The 21,165-nt window shown below is 44.6% G+C and overlaps 1 protein-coding gene across 2 annotated transcripts in view; it reads left to right on the top strand.

The window, feature by feature from the left end:
- The window catches only part of AUTS2 (activator of transcription and developmental regulator AUTS2), a 768,072-nt gene that overhangs the window by 521,256 nt on the left and 225,651 nt on the right, over positions 1-21,165 (top strand). For both annotated transcript variants that reach the window (XM_041425047.1, XM_041425045.1), the window contains exon 5: positions 12,417-12,446. In XM_041425047.1, coding sequence (XP_041280981.1) covers positions 12,417-12,446 — 30 coding nt within the window. The remainder of the gene's footprint in view (positions 1-12,416; positions 12,447-21,165) is intronic.

Genomic DNA, 21,165 nt, shown 5'->3' with positions numbered 1-21,165 from the left:
CATGTGTGAAATCTCAGAGCCTCCCTGTTACTAAATTTTCAAAAGAGATGAGAATGGAACTTCTAATCTTTTGGTATCTACAGTCTATAAAACAGAGGGAGTCTCTACCTCTCCAGAACATCCCTTGTGAGATTCCAAGGCTCTGTATTCACAGAGAATATCTCTGGAGAAAGCAATGAATTTCCTTGCCCTACCTAATCCATCTCAAAACTGCAGAGCACAGGCTGAGTAGTTTAAAATTCCTTTCTGTACAAGATGCAGGTGCTTTGCTGGGATCATCCAGCCAGAAATTCAGTGTACATTTTTGTCTGTGGGGTAGCGGTGACCACAAAGATTGAAGATATGAAGCTCCTGCTACTTCCAGGCATCCTGTGGATCCTCATATTGCCAGAGAGAGTTGTTTGACACCCCCTCCTGCTTTGGTGTGTCCCTACTTTCTTGACAGACAGTTTGGTGGGAAGTCTTGTGTTTGACATTCAGGATGTCCCTGGCCCTGATGTGGGGCTCACCTTTGGAAGAGACAATTCCTGACAGTGTGAAGTCTCATTGCAGCTGAAAAAGGAGCACGTGGGCAGTGTCAGTAATGCTGCATTGGCCACAACCCTGCTCCAGCACAGCTGCTGCTGGCAAAAGTCCTGCATTTTCCATGACCCTCCTGGACAGGAATAACTTTTTGAGCACTGAGCTAAAAGCCAGCTATTCAAAGCAATCCCTTGCCTTAGCTGTGACAGGTAATTTGCCACTGCTGATAACAGTCATGGAGCCTGCAATAATATTCTTGATATAGGAGTTTTTACCACTTAGTCTGGGAGTAGGTTAATGCAGCAGTGGGGGGAAAAAACCCAACCAAACCCCAAACATTTTTCTTTTATCCATGCTAGGAGAGCATTGGTGGTAAACTGATGACTTGGTATTCCACAGTGGACATTTGTACAGGAGGATGGCTCTTAAAATAGATATTTGGGTCTTACCTGAAGCTGAGGCACAGCAGAGGATCAGCTCCAATCTACTTGCTGTGAGCAGGGACAGGACCCAGAGAACAGCTGGAGCTGGGCCAGGGCAGGCTCAGGTTGGATTTCAGGGAAGGTTCTTCCCCCAGAGGGTGCTGGGCAGTGCCCAGGCTCCCCAGGGAATGGGCACGGCCCCGAGGCTGCCAGAGCTCCAGGAGCTCCAGGGATGCCCAGGCTGGGATTGTTGGGGTGTCTGGGCAGGGCTGGGAGCTGGACTGGGTGATCCCTGGTGGGTCCCTTCAAGTTTGGGATATTCCATGACCCTCCCACCTCTGTGCTGTGTGTGGCCATGAGCACCGTGAGCCCCAGGGTGGGGTCACTGCAGAACTGCAGAACCAGCCCGGGAGCAGCAGCTTTGGCTCAGAACAGAGGAGGCACACAGGGCTTGGGCTGAGTGCAGGAGCTGCTCAAGAAGAGAGAGCTGGAGGAAATGAGAGCTTCCCCTTCCTGTCCTGATGGGACACTCCGAGGTGTCACTCCTGCCACTGCTTCTTGGTAAAGGGGGGGCTGCAGTGGTGGCTGCTCTGCTGGACAACATCCCCCAGCTGTCAAAGAATCCCAGAACAGTTTGGGTTGGAAAAGGCCTCTAAGCCCATCCAGTTCCACCCCTGCCATGGCAGGGACACCTTCCACTGTCCCAGGCTGCTCCCAGCCCCAATGTCCAGCCTGGCCTTGGGCACTGCCAGGGATCCAGGGGCAGCCACAGCTTTTCTGTTCAGCCATGCAGCAATGAGTATTCTTATTCTCAGCCTCTCACTCCTTGAACAAAAAATTGGCAGAGTTCAACTGATAAATCATATTCCTACCTCTAAAAAGAGAAATACAACTCCTGTTTTAAATTCAATTCTTATAGTTGCTGCATTCTAGGGGAAAAAATAATGCTTTCATTTCCTAATAAGAGATCACAGATTCCAAATTATAGAACCATGTATGTCAAAAAGGAAATTTGAGCCAGAGAGGCCAAAGTGTGCCATTGTCCTTACAATTTATATTTACTTGCTCTACATTTAGAATAATCCTTCTCTTCCCTCAGGTCTAGCACAGACAATTTATCAATTGTACAAAAATGATAAAGGCAGCAATAAATAATAATAGTAATAATAATGCATAACAACTGTGCGAGTGATGAATTATAAAGCAGAGAGTGGAAAAGGGAATGAAAGCACAGCACAGAAGCCAGTTTGCAAGGCTGAGTACACAGGCTGAGCTATTTTTCTGGCATTATGACAATGAGGAACATTTATGGGAGTTTGCAAACAGCTTAGAACACAAATCATTTTGTTTCAGGTTATATTTGTAGGGCTTTGTTAAGGGGTTTTTAGTATCCATTAAAATCCAATATTCAGAAGTTTATAGCTCAGCTGTTAAGGTCTTATCCCTAAGGATCAATTGTTTTGGGTTGTTTGGGGAATTATTATTACCATTATTATTTATACAATTCGGTTTAACTTATTTAGGCTACTGTGAAGACACAGAACTCAAAAGCTGAAGAGGTCTTGTGGGGGAAAGAAGAGAAAAGATGGATTTTTATTATTTATGTTTTGTTTCAGATACGATTTCTACATCTATTTTATCCTAGAAATCAGTGGAATCTCTCTTTGTGTGGGTTTCAGTAGCCATGTTGTGCTCAGAGTTGCTGCAGCCTGCACAAGAGAGCAGCCCCTGAGCACTGCTGTCAATGCTGGATTGCTGCTGCTCTGTGTTCATTGCTATAAGTGAAAATAAAAATAATTTTCAGTTGGAATGATATAATTTTCCAGAGGTCATGCACTTTAGTTGGTGGAAGATGAGATCTATACTGAAAATAGGCATGGTGTGTCTGGGGCCTGATCCAGGTCTTAATGCTTTTTTCTTCTTTTTTATTTCTTCTATTTACTGAGACCAACATTGTCTAAGAAAAATGCTTTATTTTCCTGCACACTTTATAAACAGATACAGTGAAAGAAAGCAAATCCTAGGGAATGTACCATTTAATAGCCCAAAGAGATGAGAAGTAGAGGGCTGACAGCAGAAGGGAGTAAGTGACTTGCCTGAGGTGATCCTGATAGCCAGTGACAGAGGTGGATCTCCTGAGTCCTAGCCCAAGGCTATCTTTCCTCCATCATCTTGCTTTTCAACCCACAGTGCAGTATTTTTGGTGAGAGGTGAGTCAGATCCAAAGGGTATTGCTGGATCACTCCCGGTTAGGTGGATGTGGAGGGTTAAGGACCTGACACACAGGGAAAAGGGAAAATAACATATCTGGTAGTTGTTTCATAAACAAGCATGGGAGCATTGAACTGTGTTCTTGAGAAAAAAAACCATAAATTCTTAAAATGCACCTATCTTGGAATTAATATAGTGACTGTTCTTATTTAAATCATTTTCTCTTGTACCCAGCTTCCTTTGTGGCAGTATTTCCCAGCTGTTTTTTGTTTAATTCTAAATATTCATGACATTAATTCTATTTAAGTCCTATGCTGTTATCTGAGACAAAATGTCAACATTTTATGACAAACTGCTGTATCCATTGCTTAGAGTGTCCCTGAGGAACCTGTTTGATGTGGCTGACTATCAATCTCTGATGGAAAACCTGATTGACACCAATAAAAGCTTGGTAGTTCTCATTTCCCCATTTAAAATGATCCAAACAGCTCAATAGCCATCCAAGATCTTTAGAGTGTTTTTAGCCTGTGCATAATTCATCATGTCAATTATTGTGCTTTTTTAACTTCCAATTTTGGAATATCAGACCTTCTCCATCAGATCAATAGAGCATCCAGTTGCTCTCTCTTTACTCTTTCCTTTCTTGCTGCAATCACACAGGGCCCCAGGTTCCTTTTGGGCCCTGGAGAGGCATCTTTGCATCCTCTTTGCTTTCTGCCACAGCCCTTTTCATGGGTTATTCTTTTTTACTTGGCTCTGTGAAGTGTAAGCTCCAGACCATCCAAGATCTATCATGCATGCAGAGGAACACAAGTTGTTGCCTCCAACCTCTTGATTCTGTTCTCAAAGTTAACTCAACCCTCACTTAGCCAGTTGGTTTTTTTCTCGTTGTATTTTCTATTTCTGGCAGCGGTGAAGAAAGGAAGAGACTCTCAGACCCCAGACTGTGAATATAATGCTGACAGTAAGAAAAAACATTTAAGAGGAATCTCTGTGAGATAGTGAGGTCAAACTTTGGCCATCTGGCAGTTGGGAAGAGCCATGTGTGAAGGCACGCCAGGCACCTGCTGAAGGCAGAGCTGCAGCAGCAAAGCCTTCAAAGATTTGCTGGCTGCTCTCAGCCATCGCTTGGGTTTCATTTGTAGCTTCTCTTATCGAGCACAATTTCTAAATGAGGATGGTTGCTTCACTTTAAGGACGTACAAATGACTTGCCCTCACCTGTCAAGCATGATCCTTGTATTTTACCAGGCCCATTATGAACGCAATCTTTCTGTCGAAAATTTGCATACCTCCTTTCTTGAAAAGTAATGACAGCAATTTCTTTCCCCGCGCTCACTTTCTGAGTGTCTCATTTAACAGCACCTGGGAAACCGACAGGCGCAGAGATGAGAAGTGAAAGAGAGCAGTTGATTAAATCATCATCAAGTCGGGCCTCAGAAAGTCAATTCTGCTTCCCGTCTGCAATGATATCCTTTTATCTTAAAGTAATGAGCTATGGCACTTTTGCATCCGGTAATGCGATAAGTTCTATTAGCATGTTCCATTTGCTTCACAAGCAAGGGCAAGTCATTTCAGTAAGCTCATATCACTGCAATCAAAGCAATTGGCTTCACAGGCAGAGAAGAAAGAGGAAAGGCTCAGGGTGATTTTTATGGATCACAACACAGTGTAAAAAATAGATTCTTGTATTATTTTAACCCGTAACATGCTTTGCTTCTTGTCAATCAAGGTGTTTTTATTTCATTAGCCTGTAAGTACCTGGAAGACTCAAATTCCAAACAGAACTCATGAGCTAAGACCAGGAGTTCTGGAAAATAAGAATCTTTTCTTATACAGATAACACCCACTAATACAGTATTAGGCAGTGACTTCATTAACTACTGATTAGTTTAAATCTTTCCTATTGACTTAGTCCATCAGTACAAATGCACATTTTTTATGATTATTTACTATTATTTATTTTTTTGAACCTTGAAAAAGTACTTGTGAGTTGAGAGGATGCTAAACATGACATTACACACTGCAAATTGCCATCAGTTGAGAGGCTGCTAAAAATAACATGACAGCTGCATGTTGCCTGCAGCCAGCAAGGCAGGTAAGGAGGCAGCAAATGTGCATCCCGAGTCCCAGGGGAGAGCATGGAGGCATTTCTCCTTATGGAGCCCTCAGGAGCTGAGGCAGAGACTTCACCCGTCAACTGCAACAGAGAATGACTTGCTGAGGTCATGATTCCTGTGTGTGTGGCTGGCAGTGCCTGCTGCCAGCTGGTCTGGTGGGATTTGGGTGCCTGACTGGTGCTGGGGACTTTCTGAGGGTGCTGAGCTGAGGAATGCATGGCATTGTTAGTTTTCCATCTGGAAAGCACATTTAATCGTCCCCCGACCCTGGTGGGAACATCATCCTGCTCTGGGGAGGGCTGGATGGGGATTGGGCAGGTGTGGGCAGTGACACCATGACAGTACTGACACCTGGGCAGGGACACCGTGAGAAAGCTGCTGGATCTGTGGGATCTGGGCCACAGAAGGTGCAGTAACCTCCAGCCCCAGCTCCCTTTCGAAGGAACAAAAGAAAATTAGTTTCTTCCAGGGCTGGTTCCACCTGTCCCTGGGGTGACATGGAGCTAGGGCAGCCTGGCAGGACAGGGGGTGGCAGCTCTGTCCCTGGCAGCCCCCAGCAGCTCCTGTGTCACGTCCCCAGCAGTGCCCAGCAGCCTCCCAGTGCCTCCCACTGCCACAGCTCCCAGCCTGCCCCTGCAGGGAAAATCCCTGCAAATCCAGGGGGCAACACAGCAGAACCAAACCTCAGAACAGGACTTGTCTGTCAGGGTCTTCCTGGAGGGAAATCCCCCCTTGGCTTTACAACAACTTCCCTGTGGTCTACCAGGAATATTTGGGCCTCCCACCAGGAGCCAAGGATAAATCCATGTCCTAGAGAAATGTAAGGTGGATCATCCTTGTCCTGAACAGCAATATAATCCAGAGTTCTCATTTTAATACTCAACATGTCATTCTTTCTAATCAAACCATTGTTTCGCTGATGGTAGAGCTAAAAGGGACTACCAGTTGTGTCATTTTATAATATAAAACAATCATAGAAGTCCTGAGAGGGAGGAATTAAAAAGAATTGCAGCTGAAAAACATTCTAAGTTCTGAATATTTTTCTTGTAAGGGGCCCAAGATAACTTCAAATGTCCAAGACTGATACATTTCAGCTGAAGTGGTTTGGATAAAATGGAATTCAGATTAAAGGTCAACATTGCAATCTTTTGTCCAGACTTAGGTAATTTGTGTAAAATGGGACTTTTTGGTGAATAATCCATAATTTTAGCTTTTAAGAAAGCAGACCTTAAACTTCTCAGACCATCTCTGTTTCAGAGCCATTCCTTACAGTAAATCGCAGCGGATAATGGTGAGGAATTGCTAAGCAGACTGTGATGTTAACCAATTTGTGAGATGCTATATATATATAAGATTCCTTGGCAGGGAGCTCCATGCTGAATGCTACTTGCAGCAAAGTCACAGATAGGAAGGAAAGAAGTGAAATTCTTGCTCTTAGTTTCTTTGTGACTCTGCCGGTCTCCATTTCATCAATTAGAAAATTGCCCATTTATTCCCTGTCTGTGTCTCCTTTCATCTAGGAGATGTTTTTTCCTCCTTTTTTCTTGGAAGCAAAGGTCTAATTGTATAGCTAAAATACCATCTTTGCCCTTTCCAGGGCTGCCAGTTTGTCATTGGTGGAGAGATGGACAAGAATATTGTAAATGTCAGTGTGAACAGGCTGAGGTCTGGGTTTTCGCTCATTTTCTTCAGATTTCTTTTCAGCAGACAGATGAGTAGAATCACTTTGTTCAGAGCTGGCGTTGCAGCAGCTCTGACTCCTTTGGTGGCAATGATAAATGGCTCCAAGATATGAAATAGCTGTTCCAGCAAAGTCCATTGAGCAGAATAGAGAACAATGCCCTCCTCAATGTCATTGTACATGAGATATTCAATGATTGCCACTTTTTGCACAAGAATGTGTTCAATCAGCAAAGTACAGAGAAATCCGTGGTGTTGCTTCAGCCTGAATGAGCTGGCGAGGTGGCTCAGACCTTTACTCAGCTTGATTTGGACCAGGCTCTCTCAAGTTATTAAAATGGGCTCAAATTAGAGCTGTCACCACATACGGTGTCTGATTTTTGAAACGTGGCTTTGGGATCAGGCTCATTCCACAGGTGCTGTGGGAAATTTGCTGTGCATTTTAACTTTCTCCACCTGGGGCAGAGGGCTGGGGAGGTGCAGCTAGTCTTTAACCTGATCTTCAGTTTCCCTTTTCTTCTAAAAAACACAGCAGCAATTATGCCTCAGCTGGGAATTGGAAAGTTCTTTTCCCACTTCCCACTGCAGGTCTGTGTGTGCAGACCCCATATTGCAGGGAATGCATGTGCTGCAGTCCAGGCTGACTGCAGGGCTTCAGCAGGTTCAGGCTGGGGCAGAAGGAACAGCTTGCTCGTTTGTTGGTACAGAGAGTTTTTGCCTTGGTACGTCTTCTTCCTCATCTGTGCTTGACTTTAGGGATAATTATTTGAATTTTGACTGCTTCGCACATATGAAGATGCAAGTTTTTGGGTCACTGACTCTGGTTAGCATTTCTGGAGCAGGGAGTTGCAGAAATACTGCAAAAGGAAGCTTGAACACTTGGCATGAGTGTGTGTGTCAGGTGATGTGATGGATGGTTGCTTTGGTTATTTAAGAGATTGGAACAGTTTTAGTGATAACTCTGGCCACTTTGTGCAAATCACAGTCTGGTCTAATTATTACCCAAAATATATAGAAATCAGGAGCACCCTTAGTATTTTCATATGTCCTGTAAGACTTTTATCAATGAAGATCATTTTGAGTGAGCTTTACTTGCTTTGAATTTTGTTGGTAGTCCCATAGGTCCTTTGAGAAAACCACTGAGTCCCTTCTGGCCAGTACAAGACTTTGAGAAGCACAAAATAGCCATTTTTCAGACTTCCCACTGAGGAGCCTGTCAGGCTGTGATCTGAGAAGCTCTCACAGCATTTGGGACCACGTGCATGTGAAAATTTGGCTGTCCAGGGGGCTGTGGATGCTCAGCATCTCTGCCCATCTGGGCTTCACTTCTTTGCCCAGAATGAGCTGAGGGCTGGCCAGGGGGTGGTGTAGGGCAAATTAGGCAATTTGGCTCGGGGCTCATCTCAAGCCTGGCCTGGGGGGGTTGTAATCAGTCACAACTTGTGTTCAGAGTGGAGACAGTAAGTGCCTTGAGCCTGAGAATCAGAGCAAGAAGCCTCTGTTTGTTCAGGTGTGAAATGTCTGCAGCCTCCTTGTCCTGATTTGTCACATTATCACCCTCAGCTTCCAGTGAAGCTAGTGGCAGTTATCCAAAAATCAGGTCATGCTATCTCTGAATGATATTTTGGATTCCCAGTTATTTGCAGAATATTCCAAGGCAGCCTGTGCACAGAGCCATGGTTTCCTGAAAAAGACATGGGAGGGCACCGAAAAATGAGCTTTTTGTAATAGACATGGAATACTGAAACACAGCCCAAAGCAGAGGGCCAGTGCAAAGTATTTCCATTGCTTCAATTCCAAAACAGTCTGGCGCTCTGAGAACCACAAAGCACTTAAATCATTTTACTTCTTCCTGTGGCCCTGGGAGGTAGGGAAATGCTGGAGGAATTGAGGAATTGAGCGAGCAGTGCAGACTCAAGCCTTCAAATTGACCAGTAATTCTGAATAATCAACTTCACGGTTGTCAGCTTCGGTTCCCAAAATGCCTTCTCCAGCCGTGGGTAGCAGTGAGGCTGCAGGAGATGGAAACACCTTGTGCTTCTGCACCTCTGGGGAGATCTTGCATCCAGAAATGTAAGTGAGCCCATCAGAGCACGGGGGGCTGTGTGTGAGCAGTGCCTGGGATGACCCTCAGCCATGGGGACAATGTGCACTTGCTCCAATTCTGTTTCCAGCCTGAGTAGCAAACATCTTTCCTCTCCCTTTGTGTCAACACACACACACACACACACACACAGACAGACACACACAGGTGCTGCACAGATACACAGCCCTAGAGCAGTGCTTAGAGCCCTTTCATCCTCTCCCTTCTTTTTTCCTTCCATCCAGCTGCTCCCCAGAACGCTGCCATTGGCCCAGGACAGCAGTGCTGGACAGTGGGTTCTGCCCTGGTGCCCAGCCCCTCTGAGAGAGGGCAGGAGCTGCCCCAGAGCCAGGCTGGCCAAACACGGAGCTGTTTGCTGAGTGCATTTATTGCCTTTGCATAATTTATGAACTGGAGGGCTTTGACCATCATTCGTCTCTGCCAGAGGCTGGCACGGAGGGCTCTGGAGGCTGGAGCTGTAAATTGGATGGTGCACTCCAGCAAAGTCCTGGGGTCAGTGTGGGAATTCAAGAGCAGGGATGGCAGTGTTTGCTCCCAGTGCCATGTGCAGCAGAGGCAGTGTTGGCAGCCACCCCGGCTGGCCCAGGCACAGAGCTGTCACTCATGGGCACGCTGGAGGGACAGGAGCAGTTTTAATGGGCTTGGCACCCGCTCTCTTCCATCATGGGCACCAGTAGGGTCGGTCCTTCACCATATGCTTAGCTCTGGAGACAAGGTGCTGCTGGGTACAGCAGTAATTATTTGATGTGGAATTAAGCGGACCTTGAAATTAGAACTGGACTGTGGGAGAGCAGGAGGCGTGGAGTTTAACACTTTGGTGGAAATGGCCTCCCACTGACACTGCTCTGCAGATTCACTGGGGTGTGGGGAGCTGTTCTGTTGGCAAATTCAGATGTCTGATTTGTGCTGGCAAGTTCTCTTCTCCCCAGGTATCTCCATGCTGAAGGGAACACAAAAACCCTGAGCTTCTCCAAGCTTATGAGTCAGTAAAAATTACAGCAGAGATTCTTTAAATCAGACCAAAACTGGACTAAAGGAGAGGCTGCAGAGTGCTCTGAGCACAGCTGGGTCACAGGACACTGCTCATGTGTCTGGCACCAGGAGTGGGTGGCACCTTGAAACCCTCTGAACCCTGCTGCTCAAAGGGAACTGCCCTTGCCTGCTTAGACATCCTTTTCTCCCCCTTTATTTTCACTTTTGCATTCAGTCTGATCAAGACTTGGAGTTTGCCTGGAGGGTGGGCAGAGACAAACAAATGGAGCAATTGCCCCTTTGCTCCCTGGTATGAAACACATAGGAGGTGTGATAAAGAATCCTGGGGAGCCCATGGTGAGGGAGCTCCTGGCTCTGACCATCCAGGGGGAGAAGGTGACAGAGCCCAAAAGCTGAATTTTTCCAATAGCTGTGAAGCAGAAATAGTAAATGGAAAATCTTTGTGACATTCATGCTTGTGACATGCTCTGTGATTCTTGGGGATGTCCTGTGCAGGGCCAGGAGTTGGACTGGATGATCCTTGTGGGTCCCTTCCAGCTCAGGAGGTTCTCTGACTCTGTCTCCTGATTTTCATAGATTAAAATCCATGTGCAGGTTTGCTTTTTTTTTTTGTAAATGCTGGGCCTTGCTCACCTTCATACCAAAATCTCATACAAGCAGTCCTGATGAAGTCAAAATGCGTTGTATTTATGGGGTAAGGTAGGAGTACTTTATATCAGTGCCATGCTGTTCCAGAAATGCTTTCCTTTTGTCAGTTAAGTGGATTCTTCATTAATTAGAACATTGTGTGAGGTTTTCAAAATTAAAGCTAAAATTGCCCCCTGTCTTCATGTGTCTTCTCATTTGTTTGTTATCAGAGTAAATACTCTGGTATTAAATAGGTGCAACTAGTGCTATATAAATCACTTCAGGTATTAAATAAATTTCACTTCCTTTTCTATTTGAAATCAGCTGCAAGGAGATTGTAATTTTATCTAATCTTTCCTTCATTTAAAATTAGTTTAAAAATACCTAGAAATAGTTCTTAGCTCTAATTTGTTAGTACATAGCTCAGTGGTGTAGGGAAGGCACCTTTTCACCCCCTGTACTGATGAAGACAAGGGAAAAGCCAGTGAAACAGAAAAGTTATAATTAAACAACAGACAGAAGATGAGTTGATTTGTGCAAATCAAGTAAGTGTATTTGTGGGAGTATTTGGCTCTGTCTGTTCACATCCCACTGTACAGTTAACCTTTGGAATTCACAAAATATAACTAATTTCAAAGCTATTTGGTTGTCTTATAAAAATACTCAAAGATTATATAAACCCATAAAGATATAAATACATAAAGATATAAGTACATAAAGAGCTTAACTGAGTGCTGTAAGAACCTGACAGTCAGCTGGTCCTCGGGTAGGAAAGCCTGGGTCTCCTGTTTGGTGATGTTTTCCTTGGAAATGTTTGCCATGAGATCTGCATAGCTCAGTCTTGAGTGATACAGAACCTGCAGCTGTAGATAGAAAGAAAACAAACCCACAGAAGGAGCTGCAGGTACCCAGAATTTGGTGGGAAGGATCAAACTTGTGAGTTCCAGGGTTCTCAGAATCCTGTTTCCAACACAGCTTTTGTACTTCCAGCAAATGCAAACATGGTTTGGGTTCTGATGCTTGTCTTTCAGAAACACTGAGTGTCTAGTCCTGCTCTATTCCTACAATATTTGAGAACTGAGCAATGGCACTGGATAAATATCAAGACTCTCTAGAGTTACCGCTCAGCATTTTGTAAAATTGTGATGTCTGGGCTAATCCCAGAGAACCTGGGGGAATCAGTGGCTGTGGCATCCCTGTGATCTCTGGAATCTTCACTTCAGCAGCCGTAAGCAAAGGCACAGGGTGACCTTCCCTTGTGCTCCTGGAGAACAGCAGCCTTGCAAACGCTGCTCTGTGTGCTGGGCACACCTGAGCATCTCCACGGAGCCCCTGCAGCTGCTGGGCTGCAGCCAGCATGAGGAGCACTGCTCATCCAGAGAAAACACACCAACCCTCTAAGATTGTTCTTCTTCTTCCCTGGTCCAGTTTTGGAGTCTGGACGTGTCCCTGCACTAAGAGCTCCTGTGCCCCTGAGCTGAACTGGCAGAGGGCTTTGCAAATGGCTTTTGGTGTGTGCAGGGCAGGTTTTTCAAAATTCAAACACAGAAATGTGTCCTCTGCAGCAGCAGTGGATGGAATTTCCTCCTATACAGTAACTAAACTTGTTCCTAAAGGTGCCAGATGTGATGCCCAACATTTGCGAATGTATCACCCATCTTGTTCACAGAAATATTTATCTTTTTTGTTGCTGCAGCAAGCTTCTCTTACCTTTGCTTTTTCTGTTTTTGTGTTTCAGTGTGACAGCGACAGTGATCAAGAAGAAAAGGTAAGACAGAAAATCAGTATGAGAACAAAACTCATTTACTGGATTCCCTTATTCCTGTTAATCTATTACTTAGTCAAACTTTCTTTTTGGACTAATTTAAAGCATCTCTATACAAAGAAAATTTCTGTCTCTAATTTAATTTTGGAATAGACCTCCAAGGAAAGAGAATTCTAATGAGTACTTTGGAGGCCACACAGTTCATCTTCAAGCATATTGATGCCATGGTCTGTGTGGGTTGTTTATGAACACCAGTCTCACTTCCAACCCTTTCCATGGCTACACTTCCCCTTGGAAGTTGTAGCAGCAACTGAGTCTGTTGGTAACCCTCACATTTGCACTTCTTAACAGTTATTTAACCACTGTTAGTGCCTGTTGTGCTTCTCTGCAGGCAAGGGCCTGAAAATTCCAACTGAAGTGTTATGGTTGATGCATCTATTTTTTAGAAATAACATTTGGAAACTGTACATTAAGTCAAGTAACACAACTTGCTAAGCACTGTCTCCATGATTTTGGGTTTCTAGAGTGGGCAAGGGGAAAAAATGAATGCTGAAAGAGTCAGGCAATGTTCTCTGATGCTGCCTGTTGTTTAGAAGAGTAATAGTAATTAAGAACTGGTATCCATACTGATGAATATTTTTATCCATTATTTTATGTTGTGAATAGACTAACCTTCTTTCCTTGGAAAAACTGAAATAATTATCACAGAAAAACTGGTCTAATTTCTTTATTTGCAGGTTGGATTTTGTGATTTTTATTTGTATGTTGAGCCCTAAGGGATGCTTTGATAATGTAATCACTTTTACCTCCTCTTTCCCTGGATAAATTGGGGGATGGAAGTCAGGGGAGGGTAAAATAATGTCAGAAAATATAGTTCCAATAATAATGTTGTACTGGTTAGAGTTTCATGAGTGGTTCTGTTAACCAGCTCCAAGGCAGGCCAAGCAGAGGAAAGATGACCAGGCTGGTGTGCAGCTCACACAACAGCCAAGTGCAAATATGCTGTAAAACCCAGAGGGAAACAATGAGTACAAAAATCACCTTCCATGAATTTAATCAGTTTTGTACAGGGTTTGTGTAACAGGAAGCCAAGGAAATTTTCAAACCATTCTGTATATAACTTCCAAAGCTTTGTCCTTCAGTTCTTTTCCTAAGTAGAGGATTTTTTCCTCATGTTTCTTAATAATTTGCTAACTATGTTAAAGAAGTGCTGTTTACTTTGAAATGCAATGATTTTCCTTGCATAAGGGAACTAATCACTGGAGTTAATCAGTGTGACAACAGAAAGGGGAGGTTTTGTTGGGTTTTTGCACAGAATATTAACCTGCACTTTTCAATATGAATTTTTAATGCATTACCATTACATTCCATCCTGTGAAGTGATTATTCATTTTCAGGATGTTCCTTATGCAGAGGAAGATGATAAACTGAATTTCAGCTTCTATGTTTATGGCACCCAGAACTAAAAGTGTAATTTCCTGTCACTGCAGCATTTATGGAGCTGAACCTTTGCCTGTTTCACTGATTTTTTTCTCTTGCAGCACTCCTGTATAAAAAGCTAGAGGCAGCTTTTGGGGATGGAGGGGAGATGCTGGTTCAGGATGGTTTCCACAACACAATACAAGAGACAATCAAGACCTCACATAGAATATCCCACTATTTGTGTGGGCAGGATTTAAAATCCAGATGTGTATTCCATCTCTGTGATCCATATTTTCTTTTTCCCTTAATGAAATGAGATTAAGTACAGGCCCAAATATCCCTAAAAACTGAGTGCTTTTCAAATGTCAGAACCAGACCCATCTTTGAGCTCTACAGCTCAGGCCCAGCTCTGAGAGATGACTGCTCACCCTGGCATATTTATTCAGGCTGTGCTGGCAGCCCAGGCAAAGATCTAAAGGCCTTGTTCTGCTGTTAATTTGAATTCAGCATATGTAGCCTGTTATAAAATGCGAGACATCATCATTTGAGCAGGTCAAGCATATTCAGATGAAGACAAATGGTGCTTATTTGATTTTCTTAAAATCAGGAAATGAAAAAAGTGCTCTCTGGAGAAATCATGTTCTGCCTGACTTAGATGATAGAGCAAGGCATGTACCCCAGATAAGAACAGGCTGGTGGCTGGGTTTTATCTCTGAAGGACGGTGGGGACTGTCAGCTCGCTGACATGTGCATTATCCATGTCATTTTAAACAAAGTGACCTGCAGGAAAGTGCACTCTGCCGTGACGTGATAATGGGCTGTTGGATGACAGGTAAAGTACACACTATAAAGGAGGCTGTGCGTTATTCCTTTATTTAACTGACAAGTAGAAACTTCTTTTCTTCAGACAGGCAGGATCTTTTAGATCTCTTTCAATAGGACCCAGAAGATTTTTGAATTCCTGTTTTAAATGAAATAACATTTTTAGGACAAAAAGTTCCTGTGAGCAAACTGCACTGGGAGAAGCGAGGATGGTGGATCCTGTCCAAGGGAACATTTCACCAGTGGTGCCCAACATCCTCAGTTTTCATTAATAGCCAGGGGAGCTGGGGGTGCTCAGCAGGATTATAGGTTTGAAGATCCTTTACCCAAATGCCTTATATCATGATGACATTGGCCTCCAGCTGTGGAGCTGTTCTAGCAGTGAATTGACAAATTGCTCTTGGTTGGACCTTGCTTGGTGTGTTCTGAGGGTTGTGGAGCTGTGCCCCTCCCGCCAGACACAGCTTGGCCTGAAATGTTCCTGGGAAAAGGAGATCTGCCTTTCTTTAGGGCTATCTCTTGCAGATTTTGGTGTCCTGTTGTGTACAGAATGCAGGGTTAATAGCTGCAGAGCAATTCTGTACTCGCTCTGCAGAAAATGCAGAGGAAGCACTTTTGCTTCATTTAGGATTTCTGAGGGCAAACCCCCAGTGATTCACCATAGGAGATCCACAAGAGGTAGAAATAATGCATATAGGTACACATTTCTGCTAGAATAAGTAAAACCTGGAATCCAGGAAGAATCCAGGGCCTTTGAATGAAACATGGCAGATCAGTGTCAGGAAAGGTGTGTGACAGATGGAGGGGCTGAAGGATGGGCTGGTCTGATGGGCCTGATGGGCCACTGAGAGCAGCAGAATGAAGGAAGGAGCAGGAGCAGGAGCCTGAGGAGCAGCTGGATGGTGAGGGGTGACAGTGGCAAAGGCAGTGCCTCAGCCTGCTCCTTCTCCCTGACTTGGACCCGTTCCTCTCTGGCTGTAAATCACAGCTGATATCTGATCTCTGCTAGGTGATGGCTGTGCCTCCAATCCAGCCCTTAATTGGGAGCCACTTTCTGTCTGTGTCTGCCCTCAAATGAGAGGTTGCTCCAGAGGTTTCTCCTGAAGAAGAAACAAAGATATTTAATTGAAACAATGATGCAGCCCCTGCTTAGCGGTGCTGTAGCTGAGGCTGTGTCAGCATCTCAATTTTAAATGACATATTTTGGGTGGATAATTTGTCTATTTATATAGATTCATGCTCCTTCACTTCAGTTTGACACACAGGACTGGACTGGAGCGCTCAAAGTAGACATTTCACCCTCCTGTTGCTGGAAAGTCTGAAGAGGTAGCAATCTGTGGAGGGAGAGTATATTTGGAAGACTTGCATCAGAGTGAGAAGCACTAATTCTTAGAGAGATGTCATTTTCCATCCTGGGATCCTTTCAGCAAATGCCACTGGGATTTCTTACTGAATCAGAAAAAAGTCTGGATCCCAGGGGAACTGTGATTTTCTCCATTAAAAAGTCTGTCAGTCTTACTCTTTGAGCAGGTCTCCAGAGCTGATAATCTAAAATTAGGGCAAGCTATTGCACAGCTGACAAATTTAAGTGCAACTGTATTAGCTTTTGATATCTCGATACAATCTTATAAATTATACCCATGGTAATTAATACAATATTAAAAACATAAGTGCAAACACAAAGTTTGTCTTCTGGAAATCAAAGGAAAACTTGTTTGGAAAAGACATACAAAGAGCTCTGATAAGAAAGTCAGGTGCTAAAGATGAGGTAGGAAATGAGGTCCTGTTTCATTCTCCATCTCTACCATCTCCTCTCACTGCTCTGTTTAATTTTAAAATTAAAGCCTCAATCTGAGGCACTTCAGTGATTTTTCACTTCTTAAGAAAATACTTCATTGATCAGGGAAGCTGCTTTGTAGTGCACACAGAGCAGGGCTGCTTCTGGCTGGAGTTGTACTTAGATAGGATGTGCAGCCTAAAAAAACATCACTATTGATGCCTTAGTCCTGTGTTTATCTCAGGAGCACCCGATCAGTTTGGGAGGCTCTTGAATGCCTCTGGAGCAAGGTCTCCAGGGCCCAGAAGTGTCTGGCTGCAGCCCAGGTGTCCCTGCTGAACTGGGCTCAGCTTTGGTGCCCCTGGTGCAGGATGGGGAGGGAGGACAGGGCCAAACCAGTGCCTGAATTTGCCAGGGGTTGGCATCTGTTCAGAGGGGGAGAGTACCCAAGGGAGGGATTGGGATTAGGATGAGTGGGTGTTGTGCTTGCCAAAGAGCCTGTGCTGGTGGGACTGTGTTGCTTCATTATTTTTCTCTTTGAAAGAAAATTTTCTTCTTTGAAAAGTACTGTGCTGGTAAAAGCACTAAGAGAGCTGAAGAATGATCTTTCTTGAATCAGATTATTTTTAATGATAATGATGATACATCTGATTGCTTTAAATCAGGTACAAACCAAAAAATGGCATGGGAAATACCATAAATGACTCTCCTATGCCCAGGTAACAGGGATGGAGATGTCTATTCTGCACCAAAGAATTCACACCTGCACCCTCTGTGTGTTTCTGCAGCACTTTTGGCCAATTATTTTGCATGTGGACTTTGGAGAGACATTTTGGAGTAGCATTTCGGCAAATGTGTGTCTCCTAGTTTATTGCACAGGCTGCATTTCAGTGGTTAAATAACCACACAAAGTGTTTATATGTTTGTGTGTGTCTGTAGTTCTTCCCAACTTTGCAAACTCGACTGTTTTAGGTAATAATAAATGCTCTGATAAACCAAAGAGGGACTTGGGCAGGGCCTGCTAAAACCATGTCAGTGCATAGCTCTGGATAAATGCAGAGGTTACTGGTCATGAACTTCAGGAGCCATTGCCTCCTGCCCTGCAGACCTGGGATGTCTGCTGAAAGAACAGAGCACCCTGCTCAGCTGGGGCAGAGGTGCTCCCTGTCCTCTTCACCCCAAAGCATGTGTAGGACACAGCAAATTGTCCTTTCCAGGGGAGCAGGAAGAACCCAGAACAACCCCCACCACTAACTGTGCTGGAAAACAGAAGGGCAAAGCAGGCAGCAGCTTTGCACAGGGCTGTGTTCTCTCCATTCTGCAAAAGCTTTGTCATAAATGGATTAAATGGTGGTGAAATTGCTTTATGCCATCCTATATACAAATGTAATATATATTACATTTTTAAACAGGTACAATCCGCTCTCATGGGAGCAGTTGCATCAGTTTGGGATTTTTTTAGTAGGGTGCTTGGAAACAAAACTGTATGTGGGATATTTTTTCCTCACCCCTGGGAGGAATGATGGAAGGAAGAGTTTGTGTAGCTCTTCTTCAAGGGGAAAACATCCCTCTGGATGGTGCCAGCGCTGTGGCACAGAGACAGCTGGGAGCCAGCTACATTTATACCGCCATGGCCCTGCAGTGCTACAGTAATATCTCTGCGCTTCTTAGGGTTTAAAACTCTGCCAGGGTTTCCCTTTGGTGTTTATGCACTGCTGGAGTATAAATAATAAATTACAATTTTCCTAGCCTGAAAAACTTTAGCCATAAAGGGAACTCTGAGCATTTATTGAGTTCAAAGAAGGGCCTACCATCAGAGCTGGGGTTTTTTTCATCCTGTTCCTCACACTTCTCAACCATAAGTGCAGGTATAGGAAGACTGGGGGTGGTTTTTAGCTAAAACTTCAAAATGTAAAGTGTGTCAACTCCAGTCTAGTAAGAAGAAGAAAGAAATTGGTGTGTGGCCTTAGGCTGTGTGAGACATCGATGTTGCTCCCAGTCAGGGAACAGCGAGGAACCACTGGGGGGTTCCTGTGGGTTGGAGGCCCTGAGGTTCCTGAAGGGGGCTGGCTCAGTGTGGGGGCTCTGGGGGCTGCTGGAGGGATCCTGCCCTCCCCAGGTCAGATCTCTCTGGCTGCTGGGGCACAGCTTGGGCTGGCACAGAAAGGCTGAGGAGCTGCCAGGCCATTCGGCCCCTCTGTGCTCCAGGAAGGGATTGCTCACAGGAGGGAGCTGAAAACGCCTCGGATGGTGTCTACCAACCACCACGTTTGGCAAACGAGGGAAAACAGTGGCTGAGAACCCAATTTCAATCAATTACTTCAGGTCGTGGGATACTGCTGTCTTACTGTTTGGCATATATTTATTTTGGCTGAGGGTAGGATTAGAGAAACCATTCCTCAGTATTATTCCAAAAATTATTTCTGCAGAGCTGGGATGTTTCCCACAAGGGCGATTTACCCTGCATATTTGTACAGGTGTTGTCTTTTTAACTCTGGAAAACGCAGCACCTTCAACGTGCCCCAGGGGTGAAAGATCACCCAGCCTCTCCATGCTAGCCAGGCTCTGGCAGTCGGGAAGCATTGCTTACTGTTTAAGGCCCATTAGGAGGGAAGATAAGGCTCCTTTTTATTCATTTGACGTGCCACACAGAGGGCCCCCGTAAGCCGAGCCCAGCGTGTTTGCCGTAAAGGATGCGGCGGTCGCAGGTGGGGACGCTCCGGGCCGATCCCGTCCTTTGTCACCGCTGTCACTCGGCACAGGGAACGTGTGCTCCTGCCCTCTCCCCCTCCCCCAGCCCCGCTCCCCTTCCTTTTTTTTTTTTTTTTTTTCGGTACCCATTTCGTGTAGAAAATTTGTATTTACTTTGGGAGTGTAATTTGTTCCTCATGGATAATGTGACCCTTAGCGGAGCTGGATCATGGGTTAGTTGAAGTGATATTTTCCGCTAATGGTAGTCGTACATCATTGCTGTCAGCTCGGGTTAGGAGGCAAGCACATTACAGCTCCATTTTACCTCTGCAGGCATCTGGGATTATTTGCCATAACTGAGTATGACATGACCACACTACAGAGTGCATTAAAATTTTACTAGCTGCTCAGGCAAGTTCCTTGGCTCCAGCCTGCCTGCAGGCAGCCGCAGTGACGGATACCTCGAAGGTCCTGACTTGCTGCTCCAAGGATACTCAATGTCAATGGCCCAAACAGGTTTTGCTCTCCCCAGGGCTCGAGTCCAGCTCCTGGCAGTGAGTAAACAATGCGGAGCTGGAGCAGGGGAGGGCAGGTTGGCACAGATGCCCCTCTGAGGGTCCCTGGTGTGCTGGAAGCCCCGGCACTGTCACATCAGTGTCTTGAGACACTGCTCAGCCACCAGGGCTTAAAAAGTGTCATTTTCAGGCTGTCTTGTGGGGATAAAAATAAAACCATTGTATGAAGATTCAGACTGATAGCAAAAAGCATCCAGGGCTCTGGAATGGTTTGTGTTAAATGTGTAACAGGCATGGAGCATGATGCATAACCAGTATGGAATATGCAAATGCAGCAAATGCTGATGTTATGAGTGTATGCTCATGTTGCACTCGGTTTTCTGCTCTGTGCATATGTGCAGAGTTATATTTACACCTGTAGTAGCACACACCTGTGCCCAGTATTTTAATTTTTTATCATTTTCATATCAGCAATTACTGAACTCGAACAGGACTTCAGAATACCAGCCATAGCTTATCTGCATGTGTATTATTTTGCAGCATGTGTTTTCTTGTATACAGATGCCTGCTATGAAAATCATAGACATTGCTTTCATTGAACATATCTGTTTATATAGATGTACATTATTTGCAATGTGTCTGTTTGTATATATTGACATTCCAAATTAGAGGTATAGCTATACAGAGAAATGTGTGCTGAGGAAGCTTGGGGGAGAGGTTAAATTGAACATAGTAGTGGTTTTAAATGCTTCTTGAAAAAGCATAATATATACCCCATGATAATTTTATTGCAGCCTCCTGGTGGTTTTATAAATATCTACAACACACGTCTGTGCTGCCCACAAGCTCTCCTCCCTACAGCAGCACTAATATCTATAATAATTTCAGGCAAAAGGTACATGCTTTTACAGGGTGTTTCTGTAAGGTAAGCACGGATTGTGTGTGTTTGAAATCCTCCAAGTTGGTCTCCTCTGTCCTCATTCTGTTGTTCTGTAAATTAGCAGATGGAGAAAGAATGGAAAAAGCCCATTTTTGTTTGTTTAGCTTTTTTGTTTTCTCTTTTGAAGTGTTTAATTGCATTTGTATTCACTGTGAGATGAGAAGAGGGAGGGGTGGGCAGCTTGTGGGCTTGTTGGGGGAAGATTGTCTGGGCTCACAGAGTCATGGAATGGTTTATGTTGGAAGGGACCTTAAAGATCATCCCATTCCAACTCCAGAGTGCCCTGAGTCCCCACCTTTCCCTGTTCAACCCTGCCATCCCAGGTACACTCCACTTTTTCTGAAGTGTCCAAGGCCAGGTTGGACAGGGCTTTGAGCACCCTGGGATAGTGGAAGGTGTCCCTGCCATGGCATGGGGGGCAATGGGATGAGCTTTAAGGTCACTTCCAGCCCAAACCACTCTGTTTCTGTGATCTAGAGCCAAGTTTCAGGATGTGATACTGATTTGCAGGTTTTTTTTTTTGGTATAACACATTCCTGGCAATAAATATTCCCA

This window comes from Onychostruthus taczanowskii, unplaced genomic scaffold, assembly GCF_017590055.1.
Source record: "Onychostruthus taczanowskii isolate IOZ18803 unplaced genomic scaffold, ASM1759005v1 scaffold86, whole genome shotgun sequence".
In the NCBI taxonomy this organism is placed as follows: domain Eukaryota; kingdom Metazoa; phylum Chordata; class Aves; order Passeriformes; family Passeridae; genus Onychostruthus; species Onychostruthus taczanowskii.
This window is presented reverse-complemented; position numbering and strand designations above follow the sequence as displayed.